Here is a 21,701-nt window from a genome sequence, read left to right as displayed (position 1 = left end):
TGTTAAGGACACACCCATGCTAGCCACAGACAAACACTTGATATAAAACACAGCTTTAGTCTAGTATTTGCTCAATTTGGAGGATGTCCATACTGAAGTTGTGATGCCTCATTCTTCCATCACACACTAAAACAAAATAATCCAATCAGATGATCAAAGCAACATCATAGAAGAATTTACTAACTTCAATTTCAAAAAAATCTCTCAAGACTACTAGTGCTGGAAAGGATCATTTACAATCTGGAAACACTATTTAAACAAGTTAAGAGGATAAATACAATAAATATAATGAAGAAAGTGCCTTCAGTTTGTGAATCCACAGAAGCTCTACTTATCACCTCAGCACACAAATCTTTGTAGCGTTTTTTTTTTTTTACTTCATTGGCCACTGAGACTTGTGTGCCCAAAACAACTGATATATAGAATCTGTAGATACTGAACTGGAAAGAAGAAAAAGCACATGATGGCTAGTTAACTGTAAAAATGACCTAGATCAAGTTATCAGCTTCTGGTACAGGTGTTACCACTTCAGTGATTAATTTTTAAACTCTCCCCTCAACTGTTAAAACACCGCATGTCCATGAATGTGTCTAACTCTGTCTATCGCGGCCCATTCATGTTGTTGTCTCCAGGATTTATGGCAACGGACTCCAGTAAGGGAAGGAGTGCCTGGCCAAAAGGCCTAAAGAGGAAACACAGCAGACACTATGGTTACATCGAAATAAAAATGCCTAAAAAGAAAATATTTGATCTAGGCAACTGGAATAAAAAAAAATACACAAAAAGAGGATCCCCCCCCCCCCCCAAAAAAGTAAATAAATAAATAAATAGATGTCACAAAAATTAATGGATATTTGGTCTTATGTTTCATTATTTCATCTGTGTTATTTTTTTACTACTATCATTATAAAATATGGCAGGGGTTCTAGTTGGTGTGATTTGTCACAGTGTCAACAGTCAATTCTGAACTGTTTTTGAACAGATAGACACCAGAATTACGAGGACGTTCCAGCATATTTGGTTTAGTTTGGCAATATAACAATACATTTTGAGATATAATTTTCTGGTATGAATGAGATGCTGAAAACTATGAATATAAATGAGAAGAACGCAAACTAAAATGAATAAACTGATGTGACTCACGTAGCTAGTACTTCAGATGGAAGGTCTGTAATATACGAAGGGATCTTCTTGCCTGTCAGGAACTGAGCCACCTCATTGCTGAAGGTGTTGCAGTTGTGCGCAAACAGGTTGTACTTGTCACCTCTGTGCACCAAGAGAAAGAGTTTTAGTTTGGGGTTGTATTGTATGTATGTAATATTTTTCTTATCTCTTACAACATAAACAGAGGCTTTACCTGTAGGTGGATTCTGCCAGTGAAGACAGGTACTCCATAAAAAGCTCTGCAGGTACCTCAGTGGAACCCAGATCCACTATGGAGTCAGGTTCACCCAAGACGGTACCACCCTAGGACACAAACACTTCTTGATCCTTCACTTTCCATGTATTTTTACAATTGTGTGAAATTAAATAAAATGTTAACAAAGCCTGATTCTTACAGGTGGACAGTTGATGATGCTCTCTTCCCCACCACCTGCATAGAAAAACTCCTTCCCATGGACCACAATACCAGTGTGCCTGGAAGGCAACCAAACAACTGAGAACACATCAGCATATTTAACAGAATTTTTCACAAGACTTTTATATAGCAAATATGTCAGTGAAAGCCTCTACTCACCAGATCCCATCAAGATGTTTTCCTGTGGAAATGAAAAACAGAGTTCATTCAGTTTATTCCAATGTAATCAATGAATTAACTGTTAAAGCACAGACTACTCATTACTTAAACATACATCTCACATTTGAGCATACCCAGACAGTGTATATAAATGACTTAAATTTTTTTACATCATGTATAGCCAGAGTTCACAGCGTAGACAGGTCTCAACGCCAAAACATTACATATAAATTACTTATGACTACTTTACTACAGGTTAATAATTATTAATAAGCACATTTTTACTACAGTTACTTTCTGGTGTTAACAAAATATGATTCAAACCCCATGCTAGGATATATTATTTAATCATATTTACAATGTAGCCTATATATTTATTATTCTGATTGAATTTCCTTTCAATATATTGTTTTCTTGTTAGTACTAGAATTAATCTCCGTGTAATCCTTGAAAACTGACAATTTTTAAATACATTTTACAATATTCTACATTTCTGTATTTATGTTTAACACTTTTTTAGTACATAACTCCATTTCGTTTAGATATTATTTTCATTTACTCTATTTTGAAATGTGAAGACTAATTTTTGAAAACAAAATAAATAAATCTAAACTTTTGACAAGTACCTTATCAAGTTAAGTTAGCAAGCAAACAGCAGAGTCATCGTTCAGGCCTGATTAGCATCCCCGCGCTTTCCTGCGCTCTCTGCCCAAGCGGGTGCACTGTCTGCCGTTTGAATGATGCTAAACAACTAGAGCTAGTGCACCTGCTCAACAACTCACCAAGCATTACAGGACCCAGCTGGCGGGCCATTCCTTTGGAAATGTCGTAAATGTACAGTTTCACAGGATATACGCCCATTTGCTCCATGATTCAGCGAAGTTTATGCAAAGTGAAAACAGTTAACCAGAGTGAAGGCTTTAGCAGGCTAGTCGGCTAACAACCTGTCGAAATACACCTAAAAAAAGGCTAGTGCACTAAAAGAGCTGCTAACAAACAAATGATAATTAACTGAAAAAGCAATTATATTCTCTGAACAATGACTTCTTCGATTCAACTAAATATTAATGAACGTAAACTCGCAAGTAACAGCTGGGGATTGTTTAATGGAAACAGTTGACATATCTGAGCAAAGATACTTCACTATGAGAAAGTGAACTCAAGCATGTGAAAATCAAGATTTTGCAGCTAAGTCACTCACATTTCTGTTCTTTACACATGAATACAAACATGGGTTTATGGAATGAAAATGTTGGGACGAGCTATAACGAAAAGGCCCACAGAACAAATATAAAAATAGTGAGCAATTTTAGGATGTGCTTGTGAGTTGTAACTCTTGTCGAGTCACAATACTCTTTGTCGTTATTCGCAAACGATTCACGCCTCCCGTATTACTATAGGTCAATATGTTTGATTGACAGATAGCTGCCCACTTAACGACAGGCTCCTCCTAAAATTGAGACTTGAAACATCCGGACGGTTGCTGTCGTTTTTGCGGCGTCTCTGAATCTGTTCTTTATGTGTTATTACAATGCCCTTTGTATGTAGAGGATAGAAGGATCATGTTTAGTGAATTGACAGATTTGGTTATAGTACCTTTTCCTTAAGGACAATACTAGGACATGGGGTGCTTTCTCTGCTCAATAAAGTTTTAATACGTGTTATATGTCTTATGAGCTGAGGGGGGGCAGCATTGCACTGAACGTGCCTAGACTGCCGACAACCAAGAAGAAGAAGTAGAACTTGAGAGCTCAGCAGAGTAGTACGGCAAGTTCCGTATTCTTTATTTTTCTATATATTTTAGACGTATTTAGTCACATGGCCAGTTGACCGATATAAGAAGATGCATCTGTCCAATCATGCTGTCAACGAAGCAAGCAAAAAGAAAAGAAAAAGCTATTGAAGCTAACAGAAGGCGAAGCACGCTACCTAGCATAATGCTGTAATTCAGCAATAGAGCTAATAATTAATGTTTGTGGTGAATTCTGCTGTTTGTACAGTTAATGTTTCTGCAATTTCGTACTTTCGTTACCTTTTGCCAAGTTGTGCCTCAGGGGCGTAATCAACAATACGCGACGGGGTGGGGGGCTTGTGCATTATAAAAACACCAACTTCTAGTTTGAACTCGTATAAAATTGAAAATAACTATTTAGAGATGGCGGGTTATCCAAACAAATGTTTCCATTAAAAAAAAACAAAAACATTTTAATATTAAAGATGCACTACCATTTATGTTTAGAAACAACTTTCTTGACATTTCTAAATAAAAATTATAAATAACACTTAAGTTTATGTATTTTATGTAGTTAATAAATGTTTACACAACATTGTTAAACTTGAGTATTTCCAAGCTATTGAACACTAGTATATATTTAAAATATATATATACCCTATTGGGTACGTCAACAAATACTGAAAACTAAAGGCCTGAGATTGGATAGGGACCAAAAAAAAAAAAAAACACTTGATCAGGACATCCCTAATTGAATGGAAATCTATGTTCTCCAAGATGCTAGCGTAGGTATTTTAAATTTTTATGTACATATAAAATGTTTTTCTAGAGATGGAGAGTAAACGGATGCTTTATCTGTCAAACAGGATTAATCCGTCAATGTTGTGTTGTATTGTTCTGCACAGTTTGCAAACTGGGGCCAAGTGGGAATCCCCCCCCCCCCCCTCCCTCTTAACTCCTGTCTTGAATATGATTTCTATTTCTAGAAGTGTTTGGAACTTTGCCAATTATTTTATTTTAAATAATTTGTGGTTAGGATTAGAATAAGAGCATTTCTTAGGGTATAATTGTCGCTCACTTCCAAAATCTGACGCAGTAGCACAACTCTGATATGGTCCAGGGCCCATTCTGGAATAGTTTAGATTAGTTATTTCCATTTTACTGTCACCGCTTACAACAATTTGCAAACTGCTGAATGTTTCATGTATCATTTTGATATTTTTCACAGAACCATAAGGAGCTCTGATGGCAGACTGGAACGCCTATTACCGCCACGACAATGAGGAGGAAGAGCAGGAAGAAGGAGATCAGTATGGAGGTGAAGAGAGTGGACAGTCATTTCTCCTTCTGAATGATGTTATTTGATGGCTTTAGTTTGAGTTTAGTCATTTATTGCCGGATGTTTGATTGAAGGGAACTTATTAAAATTTTACTTATATGCAGTTCCATTTCCCACAATGACCTTCATATAACGCTTGAAGTACTTTGGCTAGATCAAAAAGACACAACAAACCAAACTCTTTGTCTTTCTCAGGAGACTATAAGGTCACGGGGAGAGACAGTCTGGTCTTTCTGGTTGATGCCTCCAAGGAAATGCTCATCAAAGGAGAAGATGGAGAGCCTTCTAACTTTGACAAGACCATGCAAGTACGAGAGCTCTTATAGGTTAAAAGGATTAAAAAATACACCAATTTATTGCTATTTTTTTTAAAGCTGTACAATTAATAATTGTTTTTAATGTTAAAATTGACCATGTCTGTGTTCCGTCTTTCCAGGTGGTGCGCAGCGTCTACACCAGTAAGATCGTCAGTAGCTACAGGGACCTGATGGCTTTGGTTTTCTACGGCACAGAACAGAGCAAGAATCCCAGGAACTCTTTCAAGCATGTATATGTGTACCACGACCTCGATGAACCTGGTATTATGTCACACGTACAAATCAGTTCATATCAGTATTATTATTATTTTATAATACATTTACATTGTTTCCTCCCCCACTCTGCATGTAGGCCACAGTGTTTGGACCCGCTGATCATTTTCCTGCTTTTTCAGAGACACTCCTGTAGAGCTGCATTAAATACGTCGCAGTACTTTTCACACATCATCCTATCAAATTTAGAAAAACTATTTCCTTTAAAACATTTAATACGAACTTGTACTCCTCCTGGTGATTGGTTGATGGTTATAAAAAAAATCTTAAAAATACAGAAATATGGGTGTAAAACTGCAGATTAATTTAGTATGCATTGTTGCATGTGATGGAAAACATGGGGGGTGGGGTCACTTCAGTTGAGGATAAATGATGTTACTGATCAATTAAAAGGTAACTTCATTTTTTTTTTCTTCTTTTTTTTTTACAGCCTTAAATCATATTAAAATATTGTAAGCAATCAAGCCTCCTTGGCTTGAAGCAATCAAGGTGATCAGAACAAGCCTCTTGTTCTGATCGCCTTTGTGATTGTGTCATAGGAGAGAAATGCAGTTAAGAAAAAAATCTGCTGAAAGGGAAAGACATTTTTCTGACCCACTTAGACCTTTTAAGGGTCACGGGGGGCGGAGCCTATCTCATCAGTCAGTGGGAAAGGCATGGTACATCCTCATGGATGCTTATTCACCGTCTTTGGACGGATTTCTGTCTTTGCAAAATCTCGCTGTCTAAAAGAACTAGCAAAACATTAATTTTTATTTCCTCAAATCCATACATGTCAACCTATACAGATTGTCCGTAAATTATACAGATTTTTCCGAGTTTCAGAGTCATACGGACGTATGAATAAAGTCTTACGGATATTCAGGGTTTGGTCTGCAGCAGCTCTGTAATCAACCGTTTCTGCAGCGCGACTCCACTTTGATGCGTGAGCCATTGAAGCAATGCTTCGAACCACTGGCTCGCGGTTCTTTGATTCGTTGCTCTTCAGAAGCGGTAAGTCCACTTCTTAACTCCTCTCAAAGCCATTAAAATATCGTGAGTCGCTTTTGTGTGGATTAAAGTCACTAACTGGGACTCTTGTCATGTTGTAGTCAAGAAACGAGAATCGTCCTGCGTTCCGTTGACACAAAATTGCCACTTTAAATAAAATGACACCTCTTTCCAAACGCTGTAATACAGAAAATAAACTACAATCAACTAAAACATTTTTTTTCTTCCCAAAATGAGACATCCTGTGTTCTTTATGAATTAAACTGATGCTGACATACAGCACAGCCAGCTGTAAGAGCTCAGCTCAGGTGTATGGAAAGACATTCATGCCTAAATGTCTGATAGGAAATGCTTTTGACAAAAACTACAGATTTTGTTTATTTCTATTTTGTCCAGAGATCAAGGATCCACCATGTAGAGTTTATTATGTCCAAAGTTTAAGGATCCAGTGACAAATTTCATATTTATTTACTTTAAGACTCAATAAAATGTTGTTCAATTCAATTTCAATTTAATCGGCTTATAAAGCACCAAATCACAACAAAAGCCATCTCAAGGCACCTCACATAGAACAGTTCAACATAAAAAATTAAAATAAATACATAAAAATTAAAAAATTAAATTACATAATTAAAAACAGAAGTAAAGAATAAAACAGATAAAAATAAAAACTATTCATAAGAAAGAGAATAAAAATAGGCTTTAAGGCTTGACTTAAAGTATAGTAGGTATTTTAGATTGATATTCATGTTTTGTGCATCTATATTAATTTAGTCAGTGTGATATTCAAATATGATTTTACACAGGAGAGAAACCAGGATGTGGAACATTGGTTGATGTGTTTATACTGTGTTTATGTAGTTCTTTAAGAAGAAAATGTGACACTCTAGGTATAGAATGACTGATTAGATGCCATGTCAGTGTTCAGAGCAGACAAATAGGCTGACTGTATATGTATTTACTATAATAGTATGTATACATGGTAATGTCATCTGTGATGGCTACAAAAGTGAATTGATCCTAAGCAGAATCTCATCAGTATTATGTTGTTATCTATCTTTATCTAGTCTGAAAGCAATTATCTAGTCTCTAGTCTGAAAGCATTATGAAGTTAACTAGTTCTTTGAATGTTGAGATTTTAATTACCTAGTCTTTGAGCCAAATTAAAAACAAACTAAATCAATAAAGTTTTTTGCATGAGTTAGCTATATTTGTAAACTATTGTGTTGTTATATTCTGTATATACCCCTACAGGATGGTACAACATGCCATACTGCATGAGCTCACAAGAGAAATTTAACAGCTGTTTCAAGTCCAAATTAATCCAAATAATGCACCAAAATGCACCACAGGGCATTTAAAATTTCCAAAGGCGGTCAGAAAAAGGGGAGGTTGAGCGAATAGTTGCTGTCTTTTAATTTACCAAGACTTTGGATTGCTGTCTTTTTTTTTTCTTTTTTTTTTCATCCTAAGCGTCCATGCATCCTGCACAGCCCACCATTAGAATAATAATAATTGTACTGATAATTATATGATTATAGTTGGTGTTACAGCATTTAATCATAACTTGTAACATATATGCAGTACTGTGCAGACGTTTTAGGCATCCCAGAGTTATAAAAAAAGTAGCATTTGATGCCCCCCCCCCATTTTTGTTGGCATGGCAGCACAAAATCAGTTCCAATAAAAGTGATTATGTGAGTGTGAGCTGTATTTTTTTATTCCATAATAATAATAATTTATTTTTAAGTGTGCTGGCCAGTAGAATACCACACAAACACAATTGCAAATGATCATGTAATATTAAAATGATTGTAAAACACAAATGCTCAAAATAGTTCCCAAGGTCCTATGACATACTGTGGTGCGACTTACATACCAAAAAAAAAAAAAATCAGAAATACAATCCAATTTTCATATCGATTTTCATTAAAGTTGAAATTCATCACACATTTCATTCATTTATGAATTAATTTATCTGGTTTTCATAAATTTGAATGCTTTTACAGTGCATTAAATGTGCCTAAAACATTTGCACAGTGCTGTGTGTCTGGTGATGATGTTAAATTTAATCACCAGAACCGACAATAAAACTGACGCAGGGTAGAAAATGAATAATCGGAGCTGGTAATTTTTCTCATCAATCACTCACTCATCTTCAACTGCTTATCTGGGATCGGGTCGCGGGGGCAACAGCTCCAGCAGGGGACCCCAAACTTCCCTTTCATTTTGTACCAATTAATTAAAAATTATTAAGTTATTTTGAGCGTAAGGTGGATTTTTAACTCCTGGTAAATTTGCCCCATTGCCAGTCCTGGATTGACTCCATTAAAAAAAAGAAAAGGAAAGAAATTGCACGATAAATACTATCCTCTGAAAGGTGGTTAAAAACCTCAGAGGCTTGATTTCTAACAATGTTTTCCTAAATGTTAACATGTGAAATCTCTGTTGTACAATTATCCATTTGTTCTTCTTCCGGTTATTTTTCCCACAGGTGCAAAGCGAGTGCAGGACGTGGACGCCCTGCGGGGGGAGAAGGGAGCACAGCTGGTGTCGGAGACGATGGGCAGCGGGGAGACGTCGCTGGGCGATGCCCTGTGGTGCTGTGCAAACCTGTACAGTGACATCAGACTGCGCCTTTCGCACAAGCGACTCATGATTTTCACTTGCAGAGATGAGCCACACGGAGGCGACAGCGTGAAGGACCGTCAGGCCCGAACGAAGGCCAGTGACCTGAAAGAGACGGGTAGGTGTGAGGCAGCAGAAAGTGTGTCCTGCTTGGCTATGGACGACCATATGTGGTTGATTTTTGGTGTCTGCTTGCTGAAGTCTTCATCAGTTATTATTTTGATACAAGAATAACGCTTGTTGAAGACTTTTTTTCTGTTGATTATTGTCAATAAAGTGTTAATTTTCCAGGTATTTGAGACTTTGCCCAGGTCTTTGGAGTGTCCAGCCTTTCAGATTGAGAGATCCTGGGAAGTGCTTATGAGGGTATGAGACACAGGTGTTTGCTGATGATTGATATCTTTATGAGAAAACATACACTCAACAGTTCCTGCCAATATCCAGCAACTTCACACAGCCATTGAAGAGGAGTGGACCAACATTCCACAGGCCACAATTGACAACCTGATCAACTCTATGCGAAGGAGATGTGTTGCACTGCATGAGGCAAATGGTGGTCACACCAGATACTGACTGGTATTCTCCCCCCCCCCCCCCCCAATAAAACAAAACTGCACCTTTCAGAGTGGCCTTTTATTGTGTGCAGTCTAAGGCACACCTGTGCACTAATCATGGTGTCTAATCAGCATCTTGATATGGCACACCTGTGAGGTGGGATGGATTATCTCAGCAAAGGAGAAGTGCTCACTATCACAGATTTAGACTGGTTTGTGAACAATATTTGAGGGAAATGGTGATATTGTGTATGTGGAAAAAGTTTTAGATCTTTGAGTTCATCTCATACAAAATGGGAGCAAAACCAAAAGTGTTGCGTTTATATTTTTGTTGAGTATAGATCCTTGTATTCAGGATCTTAGTGCTGTACTAGAGCTCTTGTTGAAAGTCTAGTACCTGCATTAAAGGTAAATGCCCACCAGGTGGAGATAATCCATTTCAAGAACCTTGGGACACCACATGACCTTCTGTTGCTTGTGGTAGTAGATGATTGTGAGACCTGAACACTAACCATTGATGTTTTGTTTTTTTTTTTTTTTTGTTTTTTGTTTGTTGGGCGGTGACAGGATAGCTTTGGTACTAGGTGTCTAGGGGATCCTTGGGTATCATTGGAGTAACATTTTGTCAAACAAACTGTTACTTAAGGAGACTCAGATGAGACAGACTTTGAGGGAACATCAGCTATGATGTTTTGGCTATCTGGTGTGTGTCTTTGCATGATCCAGCACGTTTTCAGGTGGTGAGAACGGACTGGTTGTCTGCCTGGGTGGTTGCCATCGAGGGTCCATGCCAGATCAGGGGGCGGTGGCACATGCTAGACTTGATTATAGTTTTGAATGATGACTTCACATGCTTTATCTACCGTCTCTCAGGTGTTGTGATCGATTTAATGCACCTGATGAAACCGGGCGGCTTCAATGTCTCGCTGTTTTTTCGTGACATTGTGAGTCCACCGGAAGATGAGAGTGAGTTGGGGGTTCAGTTGGAGCCTTGTGACAAACTGGACGACCTTCAGAGGAGAGTGCGAGCCAAAGAGCAGAAGAAGAGAGCCATGGCCAGGTGGGTACGAGCATCATGTTTGAATTTTGTGCCCCGTCGAGGAATTTCCCACCGATTTCTCCAATTTGTCCCCCTTTAGGATTAACTTATGTCTCGGTGAGGGCATAAATGTAGCAGTGGGAGTTTATGCAACTGCTGTGACAACGCGGAAACCCGGCGCTATCCGACTGTACCGGGAATCCAATGAGCCCGTCCGCAGCAAAACCCGAACCTTCCACACTCAGACTGGCAGCCTGCTGCTGCCCAGTGAGACAAAGAAAGCTCAGGTAATGGCAGAACCTTTGAGCCATGGCAAAACTGACTTGGACTTAAGTTGATGGTTCCTCACACTCAGTCCACGTGTGCGTGCTGCAGGTGTACGGTAAGAAACAGATCGTGATGGAGAAGGATGAGGTGGAAGCAGTCAAGAAGTTTGAAGATCCTGGAATGTTTCTGATTGGGTTCAAACCCATGGACAGGCTCAAACTGCACCACCACGTCCAGCCATCCGTCTTCATCTATCCTGAGGAAGAACAAATCAAAGGTGATGTTCAAATCGTTATTATAGTATTTCTTGTGTAATATGTCACTTAAGCTCCCTGTATGTTTCTCTGCAGGCAGCGCATGCTTGTTCACCGCATTGTTGATGAAATGCAGCGAGAGGAACGTGTTTGCCCTGTGTCGCTACACCCCTCGCCGGAACTACCCACCTCGATTTGTTGCCCTCGTGCCGCAGAGAGAAGAGGTTGATGAGGCAAAAGTACAGATTATACCACCAGGTGAGTGCTTGTTTTACGAGGGTTTATTAGGTTAAACATCAGGTCATCTCAGCATTTACTGCAGTTACAGTCAGAGGAACTGTTTGCAGAAAATGTTTCTTTATTGGTTAAAGAAAAGAAAAAAACTAACCGACGGCGCCCGGCATACATTGATAAATTCACCATTGAGAAGTGATGCTTTTCTCTTAGGCCACACTCAGTTCATCCAGCTCAAAACCTTCACATCCCAGCCTTCCACTGTCACTCCAGGTGTGCCCCAGGGCTCTGTCCTGGGATCACTTCTCTTCATCATTTACCTCCTCCCCCTTGACAATATTTTCGGCAAATACATCATCTTCCACTGCTATGCAGATGACACTCGGCTCCATCTCTTCAGCAAACCCACTTCCAATCTCCCATCTTCCTCCCTCACTGACTGCCTAGCAGAAATCCTGGTTCCCCTCAAATTTTCTCAACTTAGACAGTGATAAAACAGAGGTTCTCCTCATTGGGACAAAATCATCTCTATCCAAAACGGACAGTTTCCCTTTAGTTACTTACAACTTTTCTGTCTTGTCCCCACAGGTTAAGAGTCTGGGTGTCATCCCTGACAGTACTCTGTTTTTCCAATCACACATCAATAACATCACCCGGTTTGCATACTTCCACCTACGTAACATTAACCACCTCTGCCCTTCCCTCACCCCACCACAACACTGACTCCAAAAATCAATAGGCTTCCTGGGGACACACACCAGCTTTGGTGATAATCAAGTAATTAGGGAAGAAATTACTGTGCTCACAAGATTTTCACACTCCAGGGACTTTGACCTTTTGACCCCCAAATCAATGGGCCTTTTGTGGTCAATTTTGTAACAAACATACAGTTGTATGCAAACGTTTGGGCACCCCTGATATTTTTCATGATTTTCCTTTATAAATCATTGGTTGTCTGGATCAGAAATATCAGTTAAATATATCATATAGCAGATGAACACACTGATATTTGAGAAGTGAAATGAAGTTTCTAGTATTTACAGAAAGTGTGCAATAATTATTTTAACAAAATTAGGCAGGTGCATAAATTTGGGCACCCTTGTCATTTTATTAATTTGAATACATTTAGCACTAATTATTGGGACACAAAATTGGTTTGGTAAGCTCATTGACCCTTGACCTCCTTACACAGGTGAATCCAATCATGAGAAAGGGTATTTAAGGTGGCCATTTGCAAATGTTTCCCCTCTTTGCATCTCTTCTAATGAGTGGCAACATGGGAGAGTCTAAACAACTCTCAAATGACCTGAAAACAAAGATTGTTCAACGTCATGGTTTAGGGGAAGGATACAAAAAGCTATCTCAGAGATTTCAGCTGTCACTTTCCACTGTGAGGAACATAATGAGGAAATGGAAGACCGTAGGCACAGCACTAGCTAAGGCCTGAAGTGGCAGGCCAAGAAAAATCTCAGATAAGCTGAAGCGAAGGATGGTGAGAACAGTCATAGTCAACCCACAGACCTGCTCCAAAGACCTACAACATGATCTTGCTGCAGATAGTGTCTCTGTGCATCGTTCAACTATACAGCGCACTTTGCACAAGGAGATGCTGTATGATGCTGTAATGCACAGGAAGACTTTTCTGCGTACATGCCACAAACAGTCACTTGAGGTATGCTAAACCACATTTGGACAAGCCAACTTTTTTGGAATAAGGTGCTGTGGACTAATGAAACTAAAATTGAGTTATTTGGACATAACAAGGGGCAGTATGCATGGCTGAAAAAGAACACAGCATTCCAAGAAAAACACTTGCTACCTACAGTAAAATTTGGAGGTGGTTCCATCATGCTGTGAGGCTGTGTGGCCAGTGCAGGTACTGGGAATCTTGTTAAAGTTGAGGGTCACATGGATTCCAGTCAATATTAGCAGATTCTTGAGAACAATGTTCATGAATCAGTGACAAAGTTGAAGTTGCGCCGGGGCTGGATCTTTCAACAAGACAACGACCCTAAACACTGCTCAAAATCTACTAAGGCATTCATGAAGAGGAACAAGTACAAAGTTCTAGAATGGCCATCTCAGTCCTCAGACCTGAATATTATTGAAAATCTGTGGTGTGATTTTAAGCGGGCTGTCCATGCTCAGAAACCAACAAACCTGAGATGTTTTGTAAAGAAGAATTGTCCAAAATACCTTCAACCAGAATCCAGACTCTCATTGGAAGCTATAGGAAGCATTTAGAGGCTGTTATTTCTGCAAAAGGAGGCTCTACTAAATATTGATGTATTTTTTTCTGTTGGCGTGCCCACATTTATGCACCTGCCTAATTTTGTTTAAAGAATTATTGCACACTTTCTGTAAATCCTATAAACTTCATTTCACTTCTCAAATATCACTGTGTTTGTCTGCTATATGATATATTTAACTGAAATTGCTGATCCAAACAACCAATGATTTATAAAGGAAAATTATGGAAATCATCAGGGTGCCCAAACTTTAACATACAACTATACTAAGTGTGGTGACAGCAGTGTGGTGGCCAAGTGGTTAGTACACTTGGATACATTGCAGAAGGTTCCTGGTTCAAACCCCACCCCTGCCACAGTTCTCCATGTAATGTGAAGTTGTGTCAGGAAGGACATCTGGTGTAAAACTTGTGCCAATTTAACATGCAGATCCACTTTGGATCTGCTGTGGTGACCCCTAGTGCAAACCAAGGGAGCAGCCCAAGGGACTTACGTACATACTAAGTCTGGTGACAATTGCACCATTTAAAAGAAAAAAAAAAAGGTTATTGTGCTCACAACATTTTTACAAAGTATGCTTGACCTTTTGACCCCAAAGTCAACAGGCTTCCTTGTCACCCAGCCTAAAATACATACTTTGTATTTATTTATTTACAAATTTTGTCCCTTGACCTTTTGACCTTCAAATCAGTGGGCTTCTTGTGGTCACTATGCATAACACATATAATGTGTTTGGTGCTAGGGAACTGTAAATACTTGATAACACACATTTTTTTGTGCACGTTCTCATAAAACTAATGGGAAAAAGGTACAGAGAATAACTCAGCTAAAACAGCAGCAGAAAAACTTTTAGTAACATCACAATTTGCCAGTCAGATGAAGAAATTCTGCACAACTGACTCAGCCATAGCCTGCCCCCTGGTAGCTGTCTTATTAATCCTTCACATCCAGATGAAACACACACACAGATGATCATAAACAAAGATGATCATAACGCACATACTAACCATTTCACACCCTCTATAACTAATACTGCCGTTAGCGTTGACGTGCACGAAGACGTGGAACACACAAACAGTCCTCAGATTATAGTGCGACTGTCTACAGGCCATATTACTCATCAGAAAAGATTGTGAAAATAACTGTAGCACTGATTTTAGTTATTATTACGTATGAGTCGGGCTGCTATTCGGAGTCTCTTCCGCCTGTTGCTGCAGAATCCACGGATAAACACCAGCACGAAGGTTTAAAAAGCCACGTTAAAAACTTTGACATGTGCTTTTTATGTTTCAGGATTCAATGTCATTTCTCTGCCGTATGCTGATGACATACGGACTCTCGACCCCCCGCAGTCACCGTGCGCCACACCGGTGCAGGTGGACAAGATGAAGGAAATTGTCTCTAAGCTTCGCTTCAAATACAGGTAGCGACATTCCTCATATTTGAACATGGAAGGTGCACATGTTTCAGTTGAACACGGCTCCCTCTCAGGTCCTGATGTCTTTTAGAAAATATATGACTCAGATGTCGTAAATTTTCTTCTGTGTAACAGGAGTGAGGCGTTTGAGAATCCAGTGATCCAGACGCATTTCAGGAACCTGGAGGCTTTGGCTTTGGACATGATGGCTCCAGAAGAAATAGAAGACCTCATCAGTGAGACAAATATGCACATTCAGACGCTCATGACTTACTCAGCACTCATGGATAACATCCACATGATTAGTGTGTCACATTACAGCTGCTTGACTTCAGTGACCTGCTCCGCTGTCTGCATTTACCTCGTCGTCCTTTTTTTTCTTTTCCTTCTCCATTTTACTTCTGAGTGGGATAACTTTGGTTGTACTGGCCTAATTGTCACTAAACTTGGTATATGCATTATGCATAGTGACAGCAAGAAACCTTTTGATTTTGGGATCAAAAGTCAAAATCACTGAACTGTACTTTGCCCAGAGTGCCGTGGGTTAGTGCAGACAATGCGCTTGTTTGTTTTAGTTCCACGATACCTCATTACCTTACACTCTAGAAACCTTGTGTATGTAAAATGTGAAGTGTGCACATTGTCAGAGTGTCTTATGGGGAAATTCTGACCGTGTGTATACATTTTTCGTTCATGTGTTACATTAACTTGATAGAACTACTGAGCTCTTGGCATCTTTCCTTCCATCAGTGCCAAAAGTGGATCAGATTGACTACTGTCTAGGTCTTCTTGTTGAGGAGTTTAAGGACCTGGTCTACCCTGCCGACTACAACCCAGAGACCAAACCATCTGCCAAACGCAAAACAGGTCAGAGTGTGGATAGAAAACCTTGTAATAAGCTTTGATTTTTATGCGTTATTAATAATTAACTGATGAAAGTGAATCTTTAAGGTTATGAAATGCTCTGAATATTTCTGCACATTATGCAAAGCTCAAATTTTTGAGAATAAAACAAATAAAATCCAAAAGCCATTTTGCCTTAAAGTGATTTGTGTCGCTCTCCGTTGCTTGCATTTGTTTCTTTGTGCACAAACCTGCAGCCGATAGCGGAGGTGGAGCTGAAAAGAAACCCAAGATGGAGCTGACGGAAGACGAACTGAGGGCACACGTGCAGAACGGCACCATGGGAAAGCTGACGGTGACCGTGCTGAAGGAGGCCTGCAAGCAGTTTGGGATCAGGACCACTGGGACCAAGAAGCAGGAACTGATCGACGCGCTGACAGCCAAGCTGGACTCATGAAACTGATCTCAGTTCAGCGCTTCCTGTTGTCACCTGATTCATTTCCGCGTTCCAGTAAACGTATTTCTGCATGTGTCCATGTTAACTCCATGGCTGATGTGTCGCTATATGAGGGTTACGTTGGATGGAATATAATAATTGTGATCAGGAGTTATCAAATGTACTTATGTGATGGGATAAAAGAGTTCTCTGTGTTGAGAGATATTCTGATCCTGAACTTTATAACATCACTGCAGCTCAGAATGAACACTGTTGATCTGCATTTGTAATAAAACTGGAATCATTTTGTAGCACTCGAGCTTGTTATTTTTATAGAAAAAAAAAAAAATTTACTAGGTGTGCAAAAGTTACCTCTGTTGTAAAAAAAAAAATATATATATATATATATATGGAATGCTGCAATTTCATTGCAAAAGCTTTTATTCTGAAACAATCAGGAAGTGGTGAATTAGGATGAGCAGTTGGGGAGGGGCCTAATTTTCACAGAATTCCAATATCTTCAGCTTTATCCTAAAAATATCATGGTTTCTCTTCCAGGCCGGCCTAAACTTTTTTTTTTTTTTTTTTTTTTTGCCAAATTTCATGCGAGCTGGTTTATTTTTGTTTTTGAGTGATGCTGCTAAAAGTCTCCAAAAAGAGTCAATGAGAGGATTTCGAGCAGTGTCTGCTTCAGCTGCATTTCCAGTTCTTCCTGTCAGGTTGGGGAAGAAGGTGTGTCTCCATCTCTTAAGTAAGACTGCAGGCTATCAGCACAGTTTGGACTTTTCAGTCTATTTATTTACAGAACACCACAATAAAATCCACACTGTGGGGCAGACGGCCGCACGGAGACGCTCACATTTCAACAGGTTTGGACAGGACTTGGATTTGCTGAGAACGTTAATCTGACTTCACGCCCGCTAATGGAGTGTTTATCTCATTACTTGGTTAAACCTTGAATGAACAGCTGAACGTGAAGGGTTCAGGTTGTGTGTTTAGATATGTGATTTCATTCAAAACGGAAGCTTGACTGTAAATCCACTTCCTGTTTGCACTCTGAATATATTCCTATTTTTAACTTAAAACTTTGTTTTAATTCCTCTTTCAGCTTGTCTTAAGTGTAACTGTAGATATTTCTGGTAGGTGGTGATAAAGATCATAAATAGCGATGCCAGAACAGAATTTCTTCTCTACAGAGGAGAAATGGTGTTTATATGTGCTTGGTTACTAAAACCGATTACTGGGTCAAACTCAAATGTGACGTTTATCAATGGACTTCTGATATTTTAGGGCTTTAATACTGAAGGTTGGAAGCAGTTTTTGGCACTGACAGGAGGAGAAATGGAGTGTAAATGCAGAGAGGATGGAGATGCTGGTGATGCTGTTGCAGGTGATTTCTATTATTATTATTTTTTTTTTTTATGAATGAAGATAAACTAAAGCTACCTGTGATGTTCTATAATGAAGAAACTACATTAGCTTATCACTTTTTAATTAGGATGTGCAGGTATTTTACAGATTAATTTGAAAATTGCACATAGACTTTGGGTGTGAAGGTGCATAAGAAGCACATTTCACTCAGTGAAGTGGCCCAGTGTGCCACTAGATGTCACCACCATCAAGAAATGTTCAAAGAGAAAATTTTTAATTCTGTTTTTGGTGCATTTGGAAGCTTTTGGGGGTGGGGGTGCTAGATAAAGTCTTATTCCATCCCTACTCCCATAGTCAAACCTTGTGGGGGGGCCTACTGCCTGCCCTGCCCCCTGCTTCCACTGCCTATGTGGTGTTACTATATTACAGTTCAAACTGCTCTTGTTTTAAGATGTACCAAAGGTCACCAGGACATATTTTCATGTCCGGCCTAATTTCCAAAGATTAAAAATGAAAACTTGTACTTTGAATGTAAATGTACCTTAATCGCAGAGTTTTCCTGCAAGTGTTTCTCTGAAAGTTATTTTTGAAATAATCACGCCGTGGTTAATGTCGTCTTCCGTTTCAGGCTTGTGGCTGAGCAGCAGCGGCGTCCGGATGGGAGCATTTACGGTGGTCGGGTATCTTCTCTACAGATTCTCACAGAGTCAGTCAGCAGCAGACAAACTCAAACGAACGATGACGTGATGTAAAGATAGAAAACTACCACAGAACCTTCATTGTAAATCCTGTCATTTATAATCAAAATTATCACAGGAACTTAGTTGCCTATAAGGGCAATGGACACAACTGTAAGTTGATTTTTGTGTGTGTGTGTGGGGGGGGGGGGCTGTCAGCCCATCTTATTTTCTCCAAAGTAAACAGTCAAAATTTTGCTGCATATTTGAGCAGCTTTTGTCGCCATCTATCAGACGATGTGAGCATTTCAGAGCTTCTGATGAATTTCCTACTTGAAACCCAAAATTCAGTTTAAAAAAAAAAAAAATTTATAAATGTCAAAAATGCATTTTTATTTACTTATTTTTCTTTCTTTCCTTCTTGGCACGCAGAGCTTTGACTTCCCGGTATTAATGTAGAAAAATTTGGATTTTGAGAGTTTTACGGCTCTTGATTTTAAGACACTGTAAGCGCAACTTACAGTTGTGGAAAAAGTCAACTTGAAAAGAAAATGGTACCAATAGCTTACAATAATTTTAAGCTGTTTTTTATGACAAAAAAAAAATTGCATTTTGGCTCCTTTTAAAAATAATAATAATAAAATACCCTGATCACTAACCTTCTAAACTGATTCCAGTCTCATAATAATAATGACCTTTGACCTGCTGTGATGGCTTGATGTTTTTTCTCTGCAGCCCTTCCAGCTCTGATCCGATGGCCGATCCGGATCTTCTGCTCTCTAACTGGTTAGTTTGGTTTCGTCACATGGTGCAGGTCATTTTGCCCAACATGTGGTATGTTTCAGTGTCAAAACCTTTCACAGATGTTCAGTTATCCTGGTGGAGTAGCAAACGTGTTTTTTTTGGTCTCAGGGTGCCGTTGTGGTCCTTACGGTCCTTGTTGACATGTTTCTGATTGTCCTTCAGGTCTGTCAACTCTGTGGAGCTGGGTGGGCCACCTGGTGGGAACCATCCGAGGCACAAAATACACCCTTCACTTTTAACCCGCCACAATTAAACAAACCTGTGTGTCGCCTGTGTAACCAACGACTAACCTTTGTCCATCTTCTGTCTCAGGAATCCAGACACTGGTCAAGTGGCTGTCTCGAATTTGGCTATTTGTTTTAGGTGGGCAGACTTGATTGTTGTTTCTAACAAAATCGATGTTTAGCTGCACGCAATAAAGTCTGTAAGTGTGAGTTTGGCCAAGAAGAGAAGGATTCAAAAAATATTCAGTTCGTGTGAAGCTTTGGAGATAAATTTCATGAGATCTACACAAAAAATTCCACTGATTTTTCAATGTTTCACCAGGATGTTCCTCAAAGTTGCCACAGTTGTTTGGTGCCATCCCAGCGCACACAGGTACGCTCATCTTAATCCGTCTGTGCGACACTTTTACATGTTCTTGTTCGTACATTCCGTCGTACTCTGAAAACAGGCCAGTTGGAGCCCAGTACTTAAACTGTGTGCAGGACACTGCTGAAAACCTTTTATGACTGTGGTAGCATCAGCCGTACTTCATGCTGTGGTCTGCTGGGGCTGTGGAAGTTCTGAGAGGAACAGGAAGAGACTCAACTGATTAGTCAGAAGAGTTGGCTCTGTCCTGGAATGCACTCTGGACCCCACAGAGGTGGTGGGTGAGAGGAGGATGTTAGCTAAATTGACCAATTATGGAAACCCTTCTCACCCCTTACGTGAGACTGTGGGAGCCTTAAGCAGCTCCTTCAGTAATAGATTGATGCGCCCTCGGTACAAAACAGAACGGCTCCGCGGGTCATTTATTTAAACTGCAGTCAGACTGTATAATACCTCAAAATGTTTTTAATACTGCTGATTTTGCACTGCTAACTATGTGTTCGTCCACCTTTTGTGCTTTATTACATGCACACCTGTGCAATAATTTTACCATATCTATACAAACTTATACATGTGTATATACTCACTTATATTTTTCACATAATCTGTTCACATTAGTATTTATGCACCCATCAGCAAACATTGCAGTATACTTTAGTCACCTTTCTTTAATGTAAATATTTTTTGTTTTCTTTACTACTGTATGACTCTTGCTGCTGCAACAAGTGATTTTCCCCGCTGTGGGATCAATAAGGTTTATCTTATCTTAACCCAAGGTGTTTATGGTTTCAGTGTCAGGAAGGATTTCAGTTACCTCAACTAGTTTGGCAAACATTTCTGCAGCCTAGTAGCCAAAGAGGACTGTGGTAAATCACAAAAATCAAACATTATAACATGGAAAAGAATGTTGTTACTTTAATGTTGGAGGGTGCGTTTAATTAGCCAGTCATTAGTAAGAAAGAGGAAGTTGAAGTTAAAGTGGTCTTAATTGGGCACAGTCTGGCTCAGTTGGATCAGGGATAACAAACACACCTTGCTAACAGTTTGTCAACTCTGCAGGGTCCAAGACATCCAACTTGTCGTGTCCTATTGAAACGGAACTGACCCTCATCCTCCTGGGGCCCAGTGGTGGTGGGCGGACCCCCCTGGCAGACACCTTGTTGGGTTGTAGTGTGGCCCAGAGACAAGCAGCCACAGGACCGCTGATGGAGAGCAGCAGGCGTAGAGCGGTGGTGGATGGCAGAGAGATTACGGTGATCGACACACCAGATCTGCTGAGCCTGTCGTTGGGACATAACAAGAGAGCAAGGGAAGCCCTGAGGAGCCTTCAGCTTTCCAGTCCTGGACCACACGCCTTCTTGCTGGTGATCCCGGCTCCAACGCACAGTACAGAGGTCGAGCTTAATGCCGCTCAGGCAATCCAAACCATCCTGGAACTTTTTGGACTTGAAGTCAGGCAGTACATTATCCCAGTTGTCACACACGCAGACTGTCTCGGATCAAGGTGTTCCCTCAATCAGCTTCTGGAAGTGGACGCTGGCAGTCTGAAAACAGCTATGACCCTTTGTGGCCAAATGCCTGAAGTGGTGGACAACAGGCCAGATCGCCCCCTAGAGGCACAGACGGTGATGCGCAGGCAGCTCATTGATCGTGTGACAGAGATGAAGGTGCTGAGGGGGCGTTTTGTCCACGAGCTGCAGAGGCGGAAGGACCGACTCACGGAGGAGCTGCTGGCCAACATGGCGTCTACACTGGCCAGAAAGCTGGCACACGTGTGAAGAGGAACCGTGGCGTTCCTGAGTGTAATTTATCCCCACAGTTACGTGGTGATGGCATTTAATTGTCATTTAATTTAATAGATAAATAGTTAGAAGATGAGAGGAATTTGTGTGTGCAGTTATTCCTCATCATTTCTTTGACATATTTTCCTTGTAAATTTGTGTTTGCT

The 21,701-nt window shown here is 39.9% G+C and overlaps 3 protein-coding genes across 4 annotated transcripts; 2 read left to right on the top strand and 1 right to left on the bottom strand.

The window, feature by feature from the left end:
• Positions 1-364: 364 nt before the first annotated feature.
• Positions 365-2,880, bottom strand: desi1b (desumoylating isopeptidase 1b). Its single transcript, XM_034194772.1, has 6 exons — positions 2,521-2,880; positions 1,739-1,760; positions 1,560-1,638; positions 1,358-1,467; positions 1,144-1,266; positions 365-682 (listed from the first exon to the last, which is right to left on the bottom strand). Exons 1-6 carry the CDS (start codon positions 2,606-2,608, stop codon positions 601-603), a joined length of 504 nt encoding a protein of 167 aa, XP_034050663.1. The 5' UTR covers positions 2,609-2,880; the 3' UTR covers positions 365-600.
• Positions 2,881-3,435: 555 nt separating this feature from the next.
• Positions 3,436-16,629, top strand: xrcc6 (X-ray repair complementing defective repair in Chinese hamster cells 6). 2 transcript variants are annotated; one of them, XM_034194768.1, is made up of 13 exons: positions 3,436-3,505; positions 4,699-4,788; positions 5,005-5,117; positions 5,246-5,387; positions 8,884-9,135; positions 10,445-10,631; positions 10,711-10,897; positions 10,986-11,154; positions 11,228-11,389; positions 14,908-15,037; positions 15,167-15,267; positions 15,782-15,898; positions 16,132-16,629. In XM_034194768.1, exons 2-13 carry the CDS (start codon positions 4,716-4,718, stop codon positions 16,329-16,331), a joined length of 1,833 nt encoding a protein of 610 aa, XP_034050659.1. In that variant the 5' UTR covers positions 3,436-3,505; positions 4,699-4,715; the 3' UTR covers positions 16,332-16,629. The 2 variants fall into 2 exon arrangements, with proteins under 2 accessions (XP_034050659.1, XP_034050660.1); XM_034194769.1 differs by having other exon boundaries at positions 3,471-3,509.
• Positions 16,630-16,981: 352 nt separating this feature from the next.
• On the top strand, positions 16,982-21,642 carry LOC117530631 (immune-associated nucleotide-binding protein 7-like). The gene is made up of 8 exons (XM_034193513.1): positions 16,982-17,179; positions 17,601-17,700; positions 18,310-18,387; positions 19,094-19,144; positions 19,325-19,375; positions 19,475-19,525; positions 19,709-19,759; positions 20,813-21,642. Exons 2-8 carry the CDS (start codon positions 17,652-17,654, stop codon positions 21,529-21,531), a joined length of 1,050 nt encoding a protein of 349 aa, XP_034049404.1. The 5' UTR covers positions 16,982-17,179; positions 17,601-17,651; the 3' UTR covers positions 21,532-21,642.
• Positions 21,643-21,701: the final 59 nt, after the last annotated feature.

The sequence above is a fragment of the Thalassophryne amazonica genome, chromosome 18 (genome assembly GCF_902500255.1).
Source record: "Thalassophryne amazonica chromosome 18, fThaAma1.1, whole genome shotgun sequence".
NCBI lineage: Eukaryota > Metazoa > Chordata > Actinopteri > Batrachoidiformes > Batrachoididae > Thalassophryne > Thalassophryne amazonica.
The sequence above is the reverse complement of the archived record's forward strand: the minus strand, read 5'-3'. Positions and strand labels throughout refer to the sequence as shown.